Source organism: Myzus persicae, unplaced genomic scaffold (genome assembly GCF_001856785.1).
Source record: "Myzus persicae strain clone G006 unplaced genomic scaffold, MPER_G0061.0, whole genome shotgun sequence".
NCBI classification, from domain to species: Eukaryota; Metazoa; Arthropoda; class Insecta; order Hemiptera; family Aphididae; genus Myzus; species Myzus persicae.
In genome coordinates, this window is record NW_019104167.1 from 204,740 (window position 1) to 228,605 (window position 23,866).

A 23,866-nucleotide genomic window follows, 5' to 3' on the forward strand; every position below is an offset into this window, starting at 1 on the left:
ACACACCTACGTACATACATGATGCAGATAATAATAATAATTAATCCTTCGGGTTTCAATTCTAATTAGGCCGATCAGATTTATTTACAAAAGCAAATTAATGAGTAAATAGATTCATTCGAATTCAGAATGTCAGCATTTTATACAGCTTACAACCAAAATATTTTGCTGTACGTGGAACTATTAGTTATATAGCTGTATAACTATACTAGACAACTGTTCCAGTTGTATGCCTGTGATTATTTTGAATTGAAAATTTTTAATATTATTCTAATGGAGCAGCATACCGTAAGGTAATGGGTATAAGTAAAATAAAACTTTCTCAAAACTTAAGTTGCAAAACCTTTAGTCTGCAAAAATGAAACAAACAATATGAAAGTGTAACTATAAATTATAATACCATACTTCCATTTATATATATAATTTATATAAAATTATTAAGTACTTAGTTAATAGAATTTTAAATACTAAGAGTAGTTGTAAATGTTTAATAGTTATTAATAACTTATTAGTTCCCCTACTAACAACTTACCCGTCACCCGTGATCTTAATTAAAACAATTAAATGTTTATTACGTTATTTCTAATTGGTGATAGATAATATTAAATTATCATAGGTACAATATTATTTTATTTAAATGATCATACAACAGATACATAAATAATGTTGGGCTTAGATAAATACACCTATCACGTCATATTCACATATAAACAGGTACATAACATACAATTTACCGATGGGTAACTATCAAGGTTTACAGATAAATAATATTATCTATAAACTTTGGGTAACTACACGGTCTTAGATTTTTATACTAACTACGTTGTCGTGTCATAATTATAGTAACAATAATAATCATTGATAACTGATATTAATTAACTGATAAACGGATACATAGCAGGTATTAGCAGCTAACAATTTGGTCAATATAACAAAATCGAAAAGCCAAAACTAAAGTAAAGATTAGGCAGGTACCTAACCTAACCTAACTCAATATTTGATGTTCATAATACTTATATGACGGTTTAACTTCGAAAATTAGGCCATTAGCGTTACATATTATAAATTATAATATTTATATACCAACATATTCATTACCTTAATTTAGTGTTAGGTTAGTTATTTTTGATTCTTTAAAATACTGTACCTTTTTTCATACTAATTATTTTATAAGATCCCGATGAGATGCTCTCCAAAATAATGTTTTTTTTTTATTTGTTTAATAGGCGTTTTAGCTAAAACTATTCGGGAACATGTTAATTTATATCTACGCTAGTATGTTAAGGATGTCGCGATGTCCTATTAACAAGTTATGGAAGTTCTTCTTAAATAACAAACTTAAGCACAGTTATTTATAATATACTTACAATTTTTAATTGGATTGATTGTTTGTATAATATTAGTGATAATTATAACTTAAAATAACAGTGATGTAATAATGATTGATATTTGATATAGTCTTAAACTCATAACTCATACTATACTCGTATATTGATATCTATAGTTTTCTGAGTATTTATTTTTATTATTATTATTTTTGTTATTATCTTTTAACAATATGCCTAGTATTTGGTTCTGCTTAAAGAACTAAATGATATTACTTTCGTTCTCTGAATTAGTACTTGAACTTTCTGAAATAATTCAACACAAATAATGATAAAAACATACTTTAGTAATATTATTAGTTATTAGTGTTATTACAATATACAAATATGTACTTCATTTTTTCTTTTAACTTAATGACTTAACTTTATTCATTTTTTAAAAGTTTGATTTAATAGAATAATTTGAATTTTTAGTTAATCTATATTTTTAGAAGATTCTCTAAATCCAGCACTAGCTATATATATTCGAATTTGGTCTTCAATAGCTGCATTTGTTGAACTTTTGCAGTTTTTAATTTTCCTCATCGTTTCTGTAATAAAAAATGTGGTTTGTTAACTTCTTTAATGAAATATTAGTTATAGTTAAACTAAGAAAAAATTTCATAATAATATATTTTAAGAAAACACTCACCAAAAACTATTGAGCATGATCTTAGGTACTTGATGCATATTTTATCTGTTAAAGTCTGTTCAATTTCCATCTGCTTCTATTGAATAGACTCTACATCATACCTTATCTTTAATACTACGTTTAAGATCTTGTTCAAAATATCTATAAAGAGAAAATATGTTTAAACAAATTAAAAGACAAGCTCGTAAATGTACACACATTTTTAAACTATTTAACGCCATATGAGAAGAATCATTATCGAATTAATAATACTTTTTCATTAGCCATGATTTACAACTTATTACATGCAATATATACATACTTTTATACTAAATAACCTTAAAATAATATTGTTTATCATTGTTTATTTTATTGATAATAACGTGACAAAAAAACTAAGATAGCATGACGCGTGCATTGTAATTGAAGCAATATAATATGTATTATATATGTTATATTCGTTACGGTCATTATTATATATTTATGGTATTTTTTTAGGACTTTGGTACGAATTCAAAATAAAATTATCTATTCCACCTCAATAATAATAGTTGCGAATTCATGCGTGCAGGGTCACTATTGTTGGTCCTCTGTTAACCTACATCGAAATATTATTATTATTATTTTTAGTCATTATATATTTTATGTACAAAAACATAATAATCATTATTTGTGTAGAAACGGTTGTACACATTAAAACATAATATCCAACAATAGTCCGTTATAGAAGGTTTACGTATAATTATTAATTATTACAATATATTTATATATACCTATATAGGTGCCTACTACCTATTACATAAATCAGAATATAATATAATATGAAGGCTTGTGGTTTACATTTTTTCGCTGGGGGTGATGCTGATGACGACTAATGTAAGAAGTAATAATTATTTTAAGTGGCTGTGTATTTTTTGTTATGATAAAATTACACTGTTTAATATATTATATACCGCCTGTGCCCGCGTACTTAGCCTAAAAACACCTTGCCCCAAGCGCCCCGACGCGACGTGCGTGACGTGCGCATACGTATACATGCATACATACACATATTATATTACATACAAATACGACCATATAGGTATAAAAAAAATACAACGGGCCATATAGGTATACAAAATACAACGGGCCGTTGGCGGCGCGGTGGGACTCCATATATTATAATTTATAATATAATTTATTATTATTATTTTGGAATAGACCAGCGTGGACACAATCGTTTTCGTGTGTTGTTAATTTATTGTATTAATTATAATAAATACACCATTGACGCAAATTATCTATTATGATAATGCGTTTATGCGATATAATATACTACATACGCATATATTGTATGGTGGCGTTCTGGGCGTCAATCATCCGGACGTCTCTAGCCTCCTATATATGCACTGTTATTTGCATAATGCTAATCATTTAACTCAAACGTTTAATAAACACATTTAAATATTAACACGGCCATATTAGGGTATTGGGAATATCATAATATATTATATACATAATATTATATATTTATATAGTATATACCACTGGCCGGCGGCTACCCATCGCAAAAGTTGTGTAAACATTGTGTGTTTACTAATAATGTTATTATTATTATTATTGTATTGTGGTTAAATGGTTAAATATGATATTTATGTGGATAAAAAACGAACGTTTTTCTATTAGAGATATACCAATATCACCATACTTAACCTCCACGTTTTTTTGTATTAATTAGGGTATAATTATTTTACGATGTTTTCAATGTATTGTTATACAATTACAGTTACAATGTATTTACAATGTGCTAATTTAATAAAACTAACACAAGAGTAATAACTAATAAATATTATATTAATTGTACTTTTAAGCTTTAACGTATTTCACATTATAGCTTGAAAATTAATTTCTATGCTCATAATTACTATGCAATATGTACCAATACGTTTTCAAAAAGCTCTTTTTTTTTGTATGTTACAGCTACTTCGATAACGGGTTGGAAAACATCTACAGTAGATGTGGTTGCTAGCTGTAGGTTAACGAGTAGCATTACCGCCTCCACAGATGCAATCAGGTAGGTACTTACACAGTTACACACTATTAAACATCGTAAACGTCTTAATGTCTTCTATACTACATAGACTTATAGTATGTGCCTCAATGTCATTTGACTTTTTTTTCGTAGCACATCACTGCGTCTGCGTGTATCGTGTATGCATGGCGGCGTCTTTATGTAATATTATTATGTTGGTTTTATTTTAAGTAGAAATTGTTGTGATCGTTGGGTGGACGGGTGATAGTACTTTGTATAATACATTTTAATATATTGACAAGTTTAATTCATCAAAACCAGTAATACGTGTATTATTAGCACTTTACTAAAACGTGTTTACGAGAAAGTTATTATGCAAAGACAATCTTAATATTTCTGGACGTATAGTTTTTTTTTTTGCATTTCTATATGACTATATATATATATATAATATTATAGTAAAAAAAAATCATTGATTATGTATGTCGTATAAGTAACTATTTAGTGTCTTAAACAAAAATATCGACCTTGAATCTGAAAGTCTTTCGATCTAATATATAATATTAATAATATGTATTTACGTAAAAGTACTGTAATATAATGCATGTGTTATAATTTATTAGTTTCAGTAGCTGATTTAAAAGTAAGTCAATATTTTGAGTCTTGGTTTAAAATTTAAAATGAGAGGACCACTCGCATCTGATATTTGTCTTACGAACGTACAACACATAACGTACCTAGTCAATATTTGTTAAGCTTACACAGCCGTGTTGACTTTAATGTTGTTAATTTATTTATTATTTAACTCAAAAGTAAGAACATTAATCATCATCTATTTGTCTGTGTTTGAAGTTTGAACGGTGGATTTTCTTTTTTGGTGAGTTATATGAGTGGCCGAGTACTTGTGCAAATTATTAAAATTTAAAAATAAGAGTGATATGACGTTTTCTAAAATACATCATAATTAGTAGAATGCAAAATATTGACGTAACCTACGGTGATAGGGGGGGGAGATTGTCCCACAAATTATACTAATACGATATATAATACTAATATTATACTTTTATATTAAGTGCAGAGGTGGGTATCAAGGAGTAGGAGGATTACGAAGCCGAAGCTCCCAAAAATAAAAATAAAAAATACCATTTATTTCATTAACATCTAAATTGAATTTACATAGAATTATCATTTACATTAAATTATTTTTTTAAATTCTGAAAGAAGAGATTTGTTGGTTTTACAATGGTATTTAATTTCTTTTCTTTTTTTAAACATATTTTTGAGTGAATATACTGGTCCAAAAAAAGTATCTATACTCTATAGGTACCAGTTTTTAATAAAAAAAATCACTTAAGCTTGGTACTTTGGAGAGGCAATTTTTAGGAATTCTCAATAGTATTTGCTTTAATTTTCAACAAAAAGATAAATTTTCAGAAGTAAATTTAAAATTGTTGAATACTATTTTATAATAATTAGGAAAACTAACAAACAGTAACGTGAAAACGAAAATGTTTACCAACCAGTATTTGAATAAATAAATTATTTCTAAACCAAAAAGCTTCAACATTAAATTTAATATTGCTCAAAATTCTTATAGCATAAAAATATCGAAAATATATGGCCATATTTTTGTTTTAATGAGCTTTCGGCGAAGTGCAAGTTTTGTCAAAATTGGAAATTTCATTTGTAAACGATAAAATTATTTTCTTTTATGTATATTTCAGTTATATTATTGTAATTCAAAAAATATTAATTGTAAACTTAAAACTTTTTCATTGCGGTTATCATTATTTTCTATAGACAACGCAATTTTAAAAATATTTAGGCTAATTTGCAGCTGTTTATTTCATGAACCGATTCACACCATTATACGGTACATGAGTACATTATTATTGATTACTAGTTGTTAATGTTGAAATGATTTGCGCCATTCGATGAATAAATAATAGTTGGCTTATATATCTACCTACTCGATGTTTTCGGTTAAAACTGGTCCAATCTACTGAATTAACTAGAGGGAACGACATTTTAATTCGTTACATTGAGTTTTGCTATGCTACAAGTTGACTGTATTAATTAAAATACTCATAATAATGTACATATAATTGAATATATGCGATTTTCTTAAAATTGATGTTGATCCCCAGAATCGTTTTTCATGTGTAATGAATTATCATCGAATTCAAATTTAACACATCCATTACAGTTCACAGAGTTATCTACCTATACTTAATGGCGAGATACACTCGAAACATACCATAAAGCGACTTAAAGAGTTCCCTGTTTTATTTTATTTATAAAAATGTGTGTGTCAGTTCTCCCTTTCTTCTACGCGGCTCACCCGGAGTACACTATCGCTTCTCACCACCCCGTGTATCTACATCATATTATTATTGTTATACTGACATGCGCATAAAAGCTCATAAGGGTAGTGACTATACTATACAGCTCATCGTTAAGGCAGCGCACACAGCACAGTACCGTTTCGTTGTCTGAAACGTAACGTTGTGCCAGACCCTACGATGATATAACGTCTGAATTTTTTCTGTCCGATTCTGAAATCAATTTATATGTAATACTACGTTGTTTATTCGTATGTTTTTTATGATTACCACTTGATCTCGATCGACTCGTCAATGTGGCTTGATTTATTTTAATTGATATCGACTGTACCATCATTATACCACATAGTATATCTATCTACTACTAAGCGGTTCCGTAAGAAATCGCTTGTAGAAATCAAAAAATTGTATGAACTTCATCGACATTGATGGACAATTGTTTAAAAGTGTTTTGATAATCAAACAATCGCATGCACATTCTTACATTAGTATGTGACTATCGCACATGTGCATTTGGCTTCCAACTATCAAAACGGGCATTATAGCGTCACGCCTCATCAGCGCCCAAATAACGTAAGTGAAACCCATTGTCGTGTACATTTTATATATTATTCTATAGTCATTAGAGATGCGTTCGTTCGATAAAACTAACGTCAGTTACAAACTACAATAAATTATTATATTTATAGCAATTGGAATAGAGAAGTGGAAACGTGTATTAAAAGTAATGTACTTGGGTAACCTACCTAAATACTCAAAATTATAAAACGACTTATAGTCATTAAATTACTTACAAAATGACAATAAACATGATATTATATTATATCATTATATGAGGCAGAAATTGAACGTGACTCGCGTGCCGTATAGGCTATATTGTACCTATATATAGTATACTGTTATATGCGTTACCATACCTTTGAAAAGGGTTATATTCGGGAAAATCAAAAATTTACGTAGATGGATTAAGTAATGGCTTAACATTATACTGTAATTATATATGGATCAATAAATAAATCTTCTTTATGATCTGAATTATAACTTTCCAGGTCTATATTTGATTTCGAGTTCTTAAAAATACCGTATAGATAAATTCGTATTGTATGTATAATATAATATGTATTATAGTACCTATATAATTGAATTTAGTTCTTATTTGTATACCTATAACATATGTCATTCATATTATTCAAAATTAAAATTATTTCATTAATTTAGTTTAATGCCCACATTAATAAAATAAAATATTTAAATTTGAGTATAACGTAATACACATTACACTTGTATTTAAATATTTTGAATTATATTATAATATTTGATATTATTTTTACTAGGTATTCATTATTGTGTATTATTTATTTAATAACTAACTTAAGTAATGAAACATATAGGTACTTGATGATAGATTTCATTTAACCTGTATGTGATAAAACCGCAAAAGAAATTTTAAATTGAATCACTGAATTAAATCATATTTAATACACAATTAGGTACCTAGAGACCTAATACAGAAGTATTCGATTATTTTATTTAAATACATATGTCATACAGTATACTATTTTTATTATCACTCTAAATATCTTTTGTTAAATGCATGTACCTACATTACATATACATGTTATAAACTATGATGGATTGATGGTTCACTAAACTAATTCGATATCCACCCATGTTTACAGCATAATAAGATATTGGACATGAAAGAATATTATATTGTGTAATATATTATGTAATTTTATTCATATTAAATAAAGTAATATTATAAACGTACAGATATATACATAGATTAGTACCCACTGGCTCCTGTATACGCCAAGTCCTGTAGGTTTACTCTATAAGTAATAACTCTTCAAATACAACTGGTGAGAAATATGTGCTATCCGATTCTATAGTGAATAATGATTATATATTTTTTAAATAAATATTCAATTCACATTAATTATCATATTAATGTTTCCTTGTTCATATTCCTTCATACTTGATTACATCTTACTTAAAAATAATTTTAAAAAACTATAAAAATAAACTAATATGATTAAAAGATAATTATGTTATATAAATTACTCTAAATTCTAAATTCTACAATACTGTTGGGTACAGATTTATATTTTTACGAGTTACTAAAAACGTTTTAACATGTTGTATTATTAAAGATATTAAGTACAAATATTAATCAATACTTATTATAATTTAATATTTACGATTAGCTTATAAGCACCTACATGTAAGTAACATATTATTATTTATTGAACATGTGTATACAAATTGCAAGCAATTCCGTTCGATATTAATGTATTATGATATGCACAACAATACGATTTAATACTCTAAAGCAAGTTGCTTCACATGTTCCTTGAACCGTGCTAATTTAAAAATTTTAAATGTGCCCTTTTTCTAATTGTACACTCTCAATATCTATAGAAAAAAAAGTATATATATAAGTATTAAAGTATATAACTATAGATAATAAAGAAATGGACACGCATTCATAAAATCATAACTGTTTGTTCTTGCGTGTGACATAGCAGTTTTTTATCGACGATAATGATAAAAAGATTATCATAGCCTTGCAGTTTATAAAGTTAAAATAGAAAGACAATATTAAGGATATTTTCATTCAACTGTATTACTCTATTAGAGACAAGATTAGTTTTTATACTCCAAAGCCTACGGGAGATACTTACACTACAGTTCCAATTAGCACCCATTGTCCCCTTTCTGAATCTTGCAGACTTTTGTGTTTTAGTCTTACGTTGAGATTATTCTTAGATATCAAACTAGTCTTCTTTTGTGATCAATATATGTAAGACAACCAAATACTAATTTTATTCTTTAATTTTCGTCTGCTTGTACTTATTCTGTGATCTGTAGATCTTCGTCTAATATTTAAATTAATTTTTTTCTCATTAACTAATACTATTCAGCACATACATAATTAAATAAATAGTTAGATATTCGTTTATGCAGATGCGTATATAGTCGTAGGTCCATAGGCATAATTAGGAAGGGCTTAGCAACCCCAGTTTTTTAATCATATTTAATTCAAAATATAAATTATTAGGGTCTGTGTCGTTTATACAATTCTATAGCCACCCCAGAAAAATTCCCCTAGTTGCACCTATATATTGGCTTATTTATTTACGTAATCAACCTGGCTTTGTGACTTAATGTCTTATGCAAAATCGATCAACAGTAACAGGCTTATGTATATTTAAACACTCAATTTTAAAGTCACTCAACTTTAAAATGCAATCAGAAGCTTATGATTTATCACTGCCAAGCATTTTTAAATTAAATTGCACTGCTAGGCCAAGGTTTTTTATATTTTTTTTTCATATTTTTTTTTCATATTTTTTTTTTATTCTATTAAATGAATTCCCTAAATGCATATAAGTTAGCGAAAAAAAAATTAATTTGTTAATTAACCAATTAGTTCTAAGCATTTTTTAATTAGACAGCCAGGGTTACTCAACATTTATCATTAGCCGAGTAATAAAAAAAATAAATTATAAATTGAAAAAATTAACAACTGATGTCTGATACCAACATTTTGGGTAACCTGTGACACTATAAAATATTGAAATGCATATAACTTCTTTGGTAATAATAAAACTATGAATTATTTTGCGCAGTTTAAACAGTCTTTAGAAAAACTACAATTTAGATGTTATTTTTTTTTTTTTTGGCAGATTAACTGATTCAAATATAAACGAATAAACGCATATAATATGCGTCAATGTAGTTTTTCATTGACGCACATATGCGTCAATGACAGTGAAAGGGTTAATAATATGAAAAAACTTTAGATAGAATTAATCAATCAACTTAAAGCTTAGGGGTTTGTTAAACCACTTATTCAAGGTCGATCACATATTGTTTATTATGAAAACTATCTTTCTGATCAAATTCACGTTTCTTCAGCCTTCGGGTGCCTCTCAACGATAGATTTAATATTTATCTTCAATATTGAAAAACTGTTATTGTATTTTTACCAAGTGGTCGGCTGTACAATTCTATCCTAGAATTATGTATAGAACGATTTTTACAAATTTGGTACAACGGAGAATTATATTTTGTGCTGCATATCAATTCATATTGGAATTCTGAATTTCACTCCCAATTTCGTGGTCTTGGGATGGAGATAATTCTTACATACCAAAATACCATACAAAAGTGTCCTGTTATAATAAAAAAAAAGTAAATTTTGAGTACAAAAAATACAGGGTAAATATTTTCCAATTTTGACCGATAATAAATCAAATGTTTTTCTAAAAATTTCAATTATGAAATTTAATATTTTCAAAAACAATAATACTTAACGAGATAGTTAGTGTTTGCTGTTGAAACAGAATTCTCCAATGCACTCAACTCGTGTAGCCATATAGTAAACGAGACTGAGTTCAGAACAACAATAAGTAATGACAACAACGATATCGTCTCAATGTTTTTTATATCTTTGTTTTGCAGTAGACATGCGGCAGTGTCAGTGGACGCGAATCCGTCAGCATCGCCAGAGAGACCGACGACCACCGCCGCCTCCGCTGCTGTGGCCGGCGATACTCAGCAGCAGCAATGCGCCTCGACGGTAACCGCAAACGATCATCACCCGAGCGATCCGCAGCAATCGGCGGCGGCCACAGCTGCGGCTGCTGACAGCCCGCGAGATTCGCAAGGGTCAACTTGCAACAAGACTGAATCTGCGACGGGGACGGCGGCGACGTCTTCACCGCGACCGATATGTCCGAACTTGCCCTACTCGCCCGCGTGTTCGCCGCGGTTCGCCAGACGTCGGCCGCCGTTGCGCGAGTGCCGCGTGTCCGTCAACGTGCAGAGCTTGGACGATCCGAATGCTCATCAAAAGCTCAACCAGTACAAACTGATCGATTCAATCGGACAGGTAACAATTGTATACCCATATCGACCATTTGTATTGCCGGAGAACGGAGACATTTGTTAGTCCAGTAGAATATATTATTATCTCGTGTTCTTTTTAGTCTCGTAGAATATACTACCCCGAAGAATATACTAACTCGTAGTCGTAGAATATACTAACTCGTAGTCATGGAATATACTATCTAGTGGAATATATTACCTCGTGTTATTTTTAGTCTCGTGCAATATACTATCTTTTGGAATACACTATCTAGTTGAATATATTATCTCGTGGGCAATACTAACACGTGGAATACATTAACTCGAAGAATAAAATAAATAATAGCATTTAACAAATTATATTCTAATCGTTAATCATTAAATTTAAAAAAATATAGCTGAAAAAAGTTATGAATATTTTGGTGTAACTGGTATAATTTACTTTGAATCATTTTAGAAATGTGATAATTCTTTTACACTAATTAAAATTTAATAAAACATATTTATTTTAACTGTTCCTAAAATATCTTGTCAATTCTTTTTTTTTACGAATTCACAAATTAATTAATCATTAAGCAAGCAGTTACAATCAGGATTTATAATTCATAATTAATACATACCAATCCCATATTATTATTAATAATTATTACCTATCGAATAAAATATATAGAAGATTCATTTGTTCATTCATTTCTACTAAACATTTTACACGTGTAATAAAATAATACAATCTAAAATAATAGCAGTTTGAAAATAATCATCTACGTTTTCTCTTTTGTTTTGTAGCGACAACAAACAGTATGCGCGGCTATACATTTTTGATTATGAAATTGATATTTTTGTGAATTATTCATTATATGTTGCCATGAACTAAAGGAGAAGTGTTTTCCCGTTAGAATTTTTAACCGTCACGACTTGATAATTATTGTTTATTTAAAAAATATGATTCCTCGCGTAGTACAGTTAATACACATTTAAATAGGTATCATAAAATTGTATAACATTTTCAAAAACTATAATACTTATATTAATTTAACATAATATTACGTATCATAACTGAATTTACTAAATTGATATTGAGTAATTGGTTTTTAATAGTACCTCCTTCTTTCAACTTTTTACAAACTTTTAGGTAATTTTCTTGATTTGTTACTATATATTTTTTTTGCATTTTATGAAATTTAAAAAAAAAAGTCGTGGATCGAATAAATCATACGAATGAATAACTGTTTACTACTTAGGTACTATATCGTAATCTGATAACCAGATATCCGGTTAACATGACATATTGTAAAAAAATATATCACCCTATAGTCAACACTCTCGTATGCACATTGTACAAGCAATTATATTTTTATTAAAATGAATAAAGTAAAAAATAAATTCTGTACAATACACCGTTTGAACGAAAAAAAGGTAAATAACATTTCTTTGATCGATTTAAACTAGGTAAAATAACAATGTTGTTCTTGCATGTCTTCTATAAATGGCCTTTAAAAGTCGAGTTCGTGACGTTACGTGTTCTTTGAAAGTCAAAATTGTTTTTACAGGCAATACACAAAACACCAAATATTCATTATTAATATTCTGTTTGGTACATTTAAAACTTGAATTCAAAATATTTTTGTTTTATACATTATTTAATAAGTACAACTTATGATTGTATTATTAAATAAAACCATTTTATTACTTATGTAAACATACGAATTATACATAATATATTGACTATAATTATTAATTACTTTATTATCTATTTAGGGATCTTATGGACTTGTAAAATTGGCGTATAACGAACTAGATGACAAACATTACGTGAGTATTAATAATTCATAGAATATTATTTAAATGTATAATTTTCACAAAAAATTATTAGGTCATTAGATAAATATATGATGAAAAGTATCAGATATCTTATCGGCTAATAATGTAAACATTTTTTATTTTTATTTAAATTGGGTAAAGGAATTACTTTACTCATGACTCACGATCGGGGCTCGTAAGTTCAAGCATTTGCATGTTTTGATGGACATTTTTTTCATAACAATAGTAATAAATATATAAAGTTTAATAGTACATGTTCTTGCATATTTTGGATGTAAAGGCATATTAGGAATATAGACAATTTTTTAGAATTATTAAAAAAATATGTTTAAACAAATAAATATTTGAATTTTTTTTGTTTCTTATTTACTTGCCAATTTATAAAATTGTAGTACGTATTTGTTTCTATTTTTTTTTTTGCTCATACGACCACAGGTTGTATAATATACCACAGATTCAATAATAATAATAACATAATAATAACGTAATAATGTCAACAAAGTGCTGATCTATAAAATTAGATTTTTGAGTTTTATAAAATATATAAAAATCAAAAGAAATTAAATTCGGATGAAAAATAGATAAACCTATTTTTTTATTTCAAAATTTGTCTGTTTTCTTAATAGTGTTTTGTATGCATAATTTAAATATATAAGTGCATGTAAATGCATATTTCTGAATTGTTAGTGAATATTTGAATGTATATTTTGCAAATGTGCATGAATGCATGCTATTTATGCCTTTTTTAGTGTATGAACCTACGAGCCTTCAGTAAGCTCACGATCGTTATTTATTGGATGACATTATAATTTACTCTAATCGGTTTCAAAAGCATCCAGATGGAATTAATACGAACGTAAACAATTGAGAGCAAGTTAATTAAACGAAACCCTCCACAGTAAATCGTTTTTGTAATTTTGTCCATTAACCATATTAAATAATATGTACCACAACTAATCAATCTAGGTTGACCGGTTATTTGATTTGTATAAATTATTTTATTAAGCTTGAGGCTTGACAAATAAAATTATTATTATTGTATGAACAATGTTTATAAATGACATTATGTTTTCAATTCGTAGAATTACTTTTTTTAAACTTATGTTTAAAACTTGAAAATAGTAGTCTTGCTGATTCTAACTCATGTTTAAATTTAAAACTTTCAAGAGGTTCTTTTGAGAATTTAAGCAATAATGTTTTAAGTAAATTATTTTCATTTTATAATTAAATTCCTTTAAATGCTAAGAAATACGAGTGCATATCAGTTGTAAGTACGTTTAATATAACGTTTAAGTCAGTGATCGAATTGGGGGGAGGAGGTGAGCAGGCAGACGAAGCTTCTCTACTAATTTTTTTTTGCCTATCCCAACTATTTTTTTTACTTAGACGGGGGGGGGGGGGATTGAACAAACTAATGCCCGAAATAATATTTAATAAAATGTGGAGTGGATTTAAATTGTTGTCAATGATTACCTATCCAGTGAATTTTACATTTTTAATATTAAAATCATTTTCCTATCTTTTCTATGATTTATTAGACCACCTAATTCCTTTTTTTTTATTATTATAATTTGTTTATATTATAACACGCTGGTTCGTTGACTAGTTTAGTAGTGAACACTGCACAGATATATACAATGAACTATTGTTTTATCCAATATCTGTGGACTAGTATTGGCAGTTAAAATAGATCTAGAACTAAAATATTATCACTGTTAATTCTAATTGTTTTATATCCTACCCAATGAAACATTTAGGTATAACTGCTAAAAAAATAGGAATAATAATAATATAAAAAAAACGACATTTTTAAGTGACTGAATGTATGAAATATAATATTGGGAAAATTTTTGAAAGCTAAGATGAATACAAAACATAAATCCGAATTCTTAAAATGCTATATCTAAGCTGAAAAGTAGTATTCAAATTTAAAAATAGGGGTAGAGGACGAGTATGTTAAATAATAAATAAAGACAATTTTTTTAATTGTTTGATTGAGCTCCCCTACTTAATAACTCTCAATTTGAGAACTGGTTAAAGCGATCTTTATTATATGCAACTTTGAAGATTTGGACATTTTGCATTATTATAAAACATAATCAAATGTTTTAGTTTATATTTTTAAACATATTTACATGAGACCTTTTGTCAGTAACAAATAAGTTTGTATATATAAAAGTGAATAAGTGACCGTAGATCAATAATTTTTCTTTATGTTAGCATGTAAGCATATTATAGTATAGCAGTGCAGCATTTAATACTTTAGTTTGTAGAAGATTTAATTCAAACAATCTACACGAACATTATATAATAGCCTGTAGGAGGCTAATCATATATTTTTGTTTAGTCTCTATTGTCGAAAGACAAAGTCCACGGACAAAACTAATAAAAATTTAATTGATTGTCTGTCATTGTCATTTAAACAAAAAATTATGGTTAACTGAAAGCATCTGAAACCTCGATGAAGGAGACTAATTTAAAAATATATGATGAGCTTATTGGGCTTATGTATCCCTTGTATCCTCCCTTATAAAAACCGCCTGTGTCTATTTGTAAATGTCTTTGATAAACAATTTCAATTAAATAACTGTTATAACAATAATTAAATTATTACATTTTATGAATAATATTATTTTTATTTCGCACTGATTTCAATTTTCAGTCCGTGAATAATTACAAAAATGAATATACGTATATAATAATATATGACCTATTTTAACGTGAAATAATAATATATATTTCAAATAATTTTTTTTAGGCTATGAAAATATTATCTAAGAAAAAGTTAATGAAAAAAGCTGGGTGTTTTGGTAAGTTTTTTTTCGTTAAATTTACCTAATACATACATATTATGAATAAACCAAGATATTTTTGTATGTTTAATGTTTATTTTAAGCATAAATTGTATCATAATAATAATATTAATTATGTTTATCAATTTGCCTGGGATATTATCATTTAAAATATTGTTTTTTTCTTAAAACTAAAATAAGTTATTTTGTAACTTTAAAATGTACAATTTTTAAATAGTAATTACATTTTAAATAATATATTTTCTAATAATAGAAAAATATAAGTTTTATATTTGCAGTCTTTTGTAATAATTTAACATTTTACCAACATAATATATTACATTTTTTTTAACTGTACGTAATGAACTATTGCTTGCGACTGTTTATTATTTACAATCCATGTTAAAAATGAGGTACGTTACCCCTAGGCATTCAAAGGTCAACATTTTGACTTGAAAACGGTTTACTATTATCACGGATTAAATTAAATTTTTTTTAATATTATTTAATCTGTGGTATTATATTATTTGTTGTGCGAAAATTTGTAACCACAAAAAAATGTTGTATCACACCTTTAAAAATAGCATTCGAAATTATATAGTCAATTTTATTCTATACGAATGTAGTAGGTACATTATGATCACTTGATTTTAGCTCTAAAAATGTAATCAAGCATTCTCATATTCAGTAGTCAGTATCATTTGGTATTTTGGAAGATTTAACTTACTTTTAATTACTTAGTTAGTTGTATTTTATGCAAACTATTACTAACAATTTAATCTACTGCACACAGGGAGCTACACAGGGAATGTGTATTGGTTTTAAAATAATGTGTGTAATTATTTTATGTCTGATGTCACGTTTTGTTGCAGAAAATTTGCTTCAATCTTCAATATTTGTTTTAATTTCTGGTATCCAAATTTGATCTTTAGATTCTAGTTGATACTTTAGATCAAGAGTAGAAATTCCTTGTACTGTTCCTAATTACCTAATTAGTAAATTAGGAAAAACAAAAAACAGTGGTGAAACGAGAATATTTATAGTATGTACACTAGTTTTTGACAAAATTGATACAATATATAAGGTCCCCTATAATATGTCTTTCTTATAACAATTGAATAATATAAATTGACCTATACCTAGCCTATTTAGGCACAATATTTATTTAATAAGTTTTTCTCACGGCAATTTGAATATAGGTGGTATTTTTGGTATTTTATATCAGAACCTTATAAGTAAATATTTTCTAGCCTTGGTACCTATTCAATTTTAAATATGCATTTTTAACTACAAAATAATCAGATCAAAATTTGAACTTCAAAAACTTATTTAAATAAGTAGTGCTTTGTGTAGACATGTAGTTATGTACTATCGATATGTTTACATTTTTATAAAAAAATTGTTCTAGGTAATAGAATATGAGTACCTATATGACGAACCTTTTATTAAATGTTCAAACTTTTGACTAAGGGACAAAAGTGTGTTAACATAAAATAAAACAAAACTTAAATATATCAATCATTTTAAATGTCTATAAACTGCTTAAAATTTTGATTTTTTAATTCTGTATAATAATTTTGATATGAATGTTTATTGAAAATTGGTGTTGCATAAATGTTCCAATTTCCTCACTGTTTTTTTTTTAGTTTTTCATAATTATTAAAGAAGTGCTAGAAATAGCATTTTATTTGTACTTGACTCTAATACCAACCTGAAAAAATGTACGACCAGTAATTATAGCGTCAACATTGAAGATAGGAGCAATTTTTTTTCTCAAATGTGCCGTAAGCAAAAAAATCATTAAAAATAATAAAAAATGAATTGTTTTATTAGAATATATAAGATAGGTCTGAGTACCAATAATTATAAATATTATAATGATTGCATTTGTTCTATGATTTATTTTAAAATTACTTTTAATAAGTTCGACTACATTGATCTGATCAATGATACGATTACCTACATACCCACGCCTACAAGTTCAGTAGATACTAGATAGGACAGTTTTTCAATTTTTTTTTATTGAATCCTTATTTTATACATTATTTATTGAGTTTATTTATACCTCATTCTATAACTTAAAAAATAAATGGATTGGAGTTGATAAGGTGTCGTGCCTACTCTTTCCTCAGGCAGTTTGAAACATATACCTAGCTGATGTTATTATAATGTATTACTATCCAACTTAATGAGTTAGAAAATTTACTGTTCCAGCCTCATTTATTCTTCACTGAATTTTGTAACATATATTTTGTGGCTAGTATCAATGTATCATCACCATTCATCTGTAACATCCTTAGGGAATCTATGCAAACATAGTAAATACGTGACTACAGTCTACACTACCTAATATGCTTACCTACCTACGTGTTATATAATACTTATACTTATATATATATACCTCTTACATACTAGCTATAAAAATATACCAAGTATAATTTTGTTGATAATTTTTAAAATTTAAACATTTTTTTAAGCAAAGATCTGGCAATTTGCAAGCCTAAAGTTGTAATTACTTTTAACCAAACTTGAATTGTATATGATTAACATATATATATATTATCCTCAAAATAGTATTTGTAAAGATATATATATATATATATATATACTATACGTACCGATAGATAGTCGTGATAACCTGGAAGTACAAATAATTCAACTATTGTATCAATATGACAACATACTATTATAAAAACATTAAATTGTATTATATTTATGTAATATATATCATACACCTTGACCGTATTGTTTATATATAGGTCATACAATTTACTACTGTTGTTGACAAATTTATTTGAAAATTGAATTTGCATTAATAAATTATAATCAGAAAAAAATTAGATAATATGTATTCATAATCAACTTTTACATTGGCTTTGACATATTGTTAATTGTAAGGGAGCTATTAACTATAAATTGTTACCAAAAGATATAAAATCTTGAATTTGTGTATTGTGCTAATAATTATAATAAATATGCTGCCATAGTAAAAAATACTACGATTTTCCAAATGTATGAAATATTTAATGAAAAATGAACAGGTATATACTATGTGGTATTGTGTTTTACAGAGTTTAGATTGAAATATCGAATGCGCAACACTATATTCTATTCAAACTGTTTTAAACTATTAAGTTATAATTACATCAAAGCATGATGATATTTAATTTTATGTTTATGATTTCATACCCCTCGTTTTATTATAATTTATAACTATAACCATAAACAATAATTATAATATAATAAAACACGCAAATACCACATTATAATTTATAATGATTTCATGTAATATTTACATTATGCAAACAAAATTTCAAAATAATTTAAATAGCTCAACTTTTGTATTGCGCTATTGCTACGCTGTGTATTATACACACAAATCCACATTATATCTACAAAATGTTTGCCTAATTATAATATTCTCATCGCTGTTATGTTTCTTTGTAAGTAAACTAAATAATAATGTATATTTATACGAACTATGTTACACTAAGAATATAGACTTTACAGTTTACTACGTTAATTATAAACTACTATGTCTTGTTTAGATAACCTTTTTGTGTACAATTTTGTTCATTATTAAGTGAAGCGCAATAATATGTATTCAAGTATTCCCTTAGAGTTCAGTAGATATACTCAAACTATACGTATATATTATGCTCTTGACCAAAATCGATAGTTTTGTTCTAATGAAAATGTTCATACACCCAGAAAAAACGTTTGTACTTTTAATTGAGGTTCAACGATAAAGGACAATGTAAATTAAAATCATCTTCTAAAAGAATGAATATTATTTATCACATACAAAAATCTATGTAAAATAAAACAAGTCTCTTAATATTGAAAACCATGGTTATTATTTCATTAGGTATTTTGAATAAATATGAAGGTAGATAATATGGAACTATAATGTTATTAAAATGGCCTTATGAGGAACAAAGTCATTTCGACTACGATTTATACTATAGTCACTATACAATAATTACTTAATATAAATTACTATTGGGTATGCAAGTTATAACTGAAAGTATTTATTATTTACTAGCCGATCAAATACTCACAAGTCATAGGTAATATAATAGTCATACGACACAGCTAATTGCACACTTACACCTATTTATGTCATTTTTTTCGTAACCCAAAAATCTTACATTTTGGACGTAATTATTCTGTAGTTGTTATACATAATATTATATGTATATTTAATGTAATAAATAATAATAATATATAGAACTATAATTTTATACTACAGTTAAATCGTCAGAGAAAAACATTTACCTATTTGATGCCAAGATAAATTATTATAGAAAAAAAAATATTATTTGATTTGCATGATTACAATTTTATCGCTGTTATTCATTACCATATTACATTGCAGGCAGACTAAACGCCAGGCGTAAAGGAGCCAATCCTCTAGACAAAGTCTACAGGGAAATAGCTTTGTTGAAAAAACTTGATCATCCTAATGTAGTGAAACTAGTCGAAGTTTTAGAGGATCCAGATGAAGATCATCTTTATTTGGGTAAATATTTCAATATATTCTACTATATTATGTATTTTACTAATGTTATATATCATGAGCAGAGCGATGTATGTAATGATTTTACAATGAATGTGTGTGTTTCTTTGTGTATTTATGTCTGTCACTACATTTTGGGGCAGTAAAATGCTTCAATTTTCTATTTGAATATCTTTTCTAGAAGGCAATTTAATCTAGTTGGTACTTTGAGGGGCCAAATACCACTCCCATTAAATTTTAAAGTAGTCAGGAAAAACTTAGAATTTTATGCAAAAAAAAGTTTATTAGACAGTCAATTAAATTTTGTATGAGCCTTTGAAGTTAAACATTCGATTCACCCGTAAATTAACAAATCCTCATGGAACGATTTTCTTATTTTGTTGTAATTCAAAATCCATCAAGCAAAGGTGACTTGAAATTGTCATCAAATGTTTATTTTATATAATTTGCCATACGTGATAACATTTTCAAAATATTTTGACTCGTCTTGAGTTATTTTATAAACATTTTCAATTATTTTAGTTTTTTTCTATAAATGTCAATAAAACTGTTTCGTTGGGTTGGGTCGAAATACTTTGAAAGACAAGGTTCTTTATAAGTAGTTCGAAATATTAAAGATCGATAAGCACGATCATTTTTATAAGTATTTAAAGATCATATTTTGACAACATTTATCAAAATCATGAACATTTTATCTAGGTAATGAATAAAAATGTAAAACAAGGTTCTCATAATTAATTTATACTGTAACAAAAAAAATCAAAAATATATTAACACGGTTGTTTTTTACAGACATTTGTAATTAGAATATCGACGATATGAAATAATAAACCAAGAATAACAATTTTGGTTATTTTTATTTTTATTTAAAATATTATTCTTGTGTACTTGAAACTTTTAGAGTAGATATATTTTACATACACAATACAATTTCCAAATTCAACTTTTTCTACAAAAATTAATTTAACCTACTGTAATAGAAAAATTTAATAGTTACATAAATTATTTTAATCGCACTAATAGCATCAAACATATTTAGTAATATTATTGGCTGATAGACCGTCTTCGTTTAGAATTGTACTTCATATACAATGATTTAATATCATTGAATTAAAATTTAACACATCTATTACAGCGACTCTCTAGTCTCTAAACACCTTACATGCACAGCAGAGCGTTATTCATTTACCCGCTTTTTTTGTCTTTTAGTGTTTGAATTATTGGAGCGTGGTGAAGTGATGCAAGTTCCTGGTGATCCTCCAATGTCCGAATCGAAAGCCAGGTCATACTTCAGGGATATTTTATTGGGCTTAGAATATTGTAAGTACTAATTAGTAATAATAAATCGATAATTTATTGTTCTTAAAAATGTGTCCCTAACTATATCCAGTATGCATTTGCAGCTAATTTATTAATTAATTATTATATAAATTACATTTTTTATAAAGTTACGATTTCAAGTATCTGCGACTATACCTACATCCTAAAATGTCCATAACAATTAACAGTTACCTAACATTATGTAAACATTTTTCGAAATAATGAGCATGTTTACTGTAAAATAAAAACCACTCACCGTCATAATATTGTTTAATATCCAGCTTCTGTTTTACAGTGCACTTTCAGCGGATCGTACACAGGGACATCAAACCGTCGAACTTATTGATCGACGCCAGCGGGCACGTGAAAATCGCCGACTTGGGCGTGTGCAACGAGTTCGACGGAAGCGACGACCTGTTAAGTTCGAGCGCGGGCACACCGGCGTTTACGGCTCCCGAAGTGCTGGACCCGTCGACGAAAACGTATAGCGGTCGAGCGCTGGACGTGTGGGCACTGGGGTGCACGTTGTACGCGTTTGTCTACGGTCGGCTGCCGTACACCGCTGACACGGTGCTGGCGGTGCACGAGCAGATCCGCACGCAACCGGTGCAGTGGCCAGTCGAACCGGAAACGTCTCCTCAACTGGTGCACCTGTTGCACCGCCTCCTTGACAAGGACCCGGATACCAGGATCACGTTGCCGGCCGTCAAAAAGCACGACTGGGTGACAAGGGCGGGGGCCGAGGCGCTGCCCACCGAGCGTGACAACTACTGCCGCGAGCCGGTCGAGGTCAGCGAAGAGGAAATGATGAACGTCGTCAAGTCCATACCCAAGCTCAACACCCTAATACTGATCAAAGCTATGCTGAAGAACCATTCATTCCTTGTGAGTGCACATATATGTATTATAATACTTCATGTACCTAGCTTATATGTACAAGGTATAATGGTTGGGCCCCCACACGAACATGTCCAGTGAGGCCCCTGGCCCATTATGTTCTTGAAGAGGCTGTAAACGAGTTGTGTCCCAAATACTGAATTGCGTCCCTATGTTTTTTCCGGGTTACACGAATTGAGTCCCTCAGTTTTGTTCGGGTTACACGAATTGTGTCCCTCAGTTTTGTTCGGGTTACACGAATTGTGTCCCTCAGTTTTGTTCGGGTTACACGAATTGTGTCCCCCAGTTTTTTTCAGATTACACACAAGTTTGGTCTAACTAATATAAATAAAAAGCAAAAATAACTACACAAAATAATTTTAATAATATTTCATATAAGGCAAACACTTAAATAAAATAATTTTTAAAATTCACATTGAGTAGGTATTTTTTTTATTAAAATATTAAAAGTATGTTATATATTATATTTAACACGAAAAATGAGTATAAAAAACGTCATATTATTACAATAATAATAATCGACAGAATCGAATTTTATTCAGTACCTAAATATCTTATAAAATATATTATGTTGGTATATTTTATACAACATTGAAATGGAAAAATGTCTTGTGTTATCGGGACACAACTCGTGTACCCCACTTTTATCATCGGGACACAACTCGTGTACCCCACTTTTATCATCGGGACACAACTCGTGTACCCCACTTTTATCATTGGGACACAACTCGTGTACGAGAAATTTGGTTGGGACACAACTCGTTAACTGCGCTTGAAGAATAAATACAAATATTAGGTAGTAGATATGCAGAGAACGATAATGCTGGATCTATGCATACATACAGAGCCACAGAGGCAGATCCTCGGTAGGTCAACCTGGACATTTTTTCAAACAATAAACATTTTTCAACTTTAAAATACATTTCACCCTTACTCTAAAATAGTCAGATGCGATATTTTTTCTAAAGGTAGGTCTCAGTAAAAATTTTATCTGTGGGAAACAATACACTTTAATCCAAAATATTATTGTCGGAATTCAAAAATAATACTCAGCCCTACAGTTTTCTAGAATAATTTGAGTTAAAATTATTTTTTTAATAATTATTATTAAAGATTTAACTAATATAATATGCCTATTAAATATATATTCATTTAATAATATATACCAAAATGTTACGCCCTTATACCTACAATTTTACTAACATAGTATTATACTATTATAGTATAACAAAATAAAATAATATTAGATTGATGAGCTGTAAAAAAATCTCCAAAGTAAAAAAAGATGTTAATACCA

At 28.1% G+C, this 23,866-nt stretch overlaps 1 protein-coding gene and 1 long non-coding RNA gene across 5 annotated transcripts in view; one reads left to right on the top strand and one right to left on the bottom strand.

Moving 5' to 3' along the window:
- LOC111039537 (calcium/calmodulin-dependent protein kinase kinase 1) overlaps nucleotides 1-23,866 on the top strand; it is a 46,226-nt gene that overhangs the window by 19,240 nt on the left and 3,120 nt on the right. For 3 of the 4 annotated variants that reach the window (XM_022323089.1, XM_022323091.1, XM_022323090.1), the window contains exons 3-9: nucleotides 3,955-4,048; nucleotides 10,816-11,245; nucleotides 12,979-13,032; nucleotides 15,800-15,851; nucleotides 20,212-20,355; nucleotides 21,562-21,672; nucleotides 21,968-22,557. In XM_022323089.1, coding sequence (XP_022178781.1) covers nucleotides 3,955-4,048; nucleotides 10,816-11,245; nucleotides 12,979-13,032; nucleotides 15,800-15,851; nucleotides 20,212-20,355; nucleotides 21,562-21,672; nucleotides 21,968-22,557 — 1,475 coding nt within the window. Of the gene's footprint in view, nucleotides 1-3,954; nucleotides 4,049-6,479; nucleotides 6,922-10,815; nucleotides 11,246-12,978; nucleotides 13,033-15,799; nucleotides 15,852-20,211; nucleotides 20,356-21,561; nucleotides 21,673-21,967; nucleotides 22,558-23,866 lie in introns of those variants that run through there. The other variant, XM_022323092.1, reaches the window with a different exon arrangement.
- Nucleotides 1,731-22,050, bottom strand: LOC111039539. The gene is made up of 3 exons (XR_002605107.1): nucleotides 21,929-22,050; nucleotides 2,017-2,157; nucleotides 1,731-1,915 (listed from the first exon to the last, which is right to left on the bottom strand). It is a non-coding gene; the product is annotated as an uncharacterized LOC111039539 (long non-coding RNA).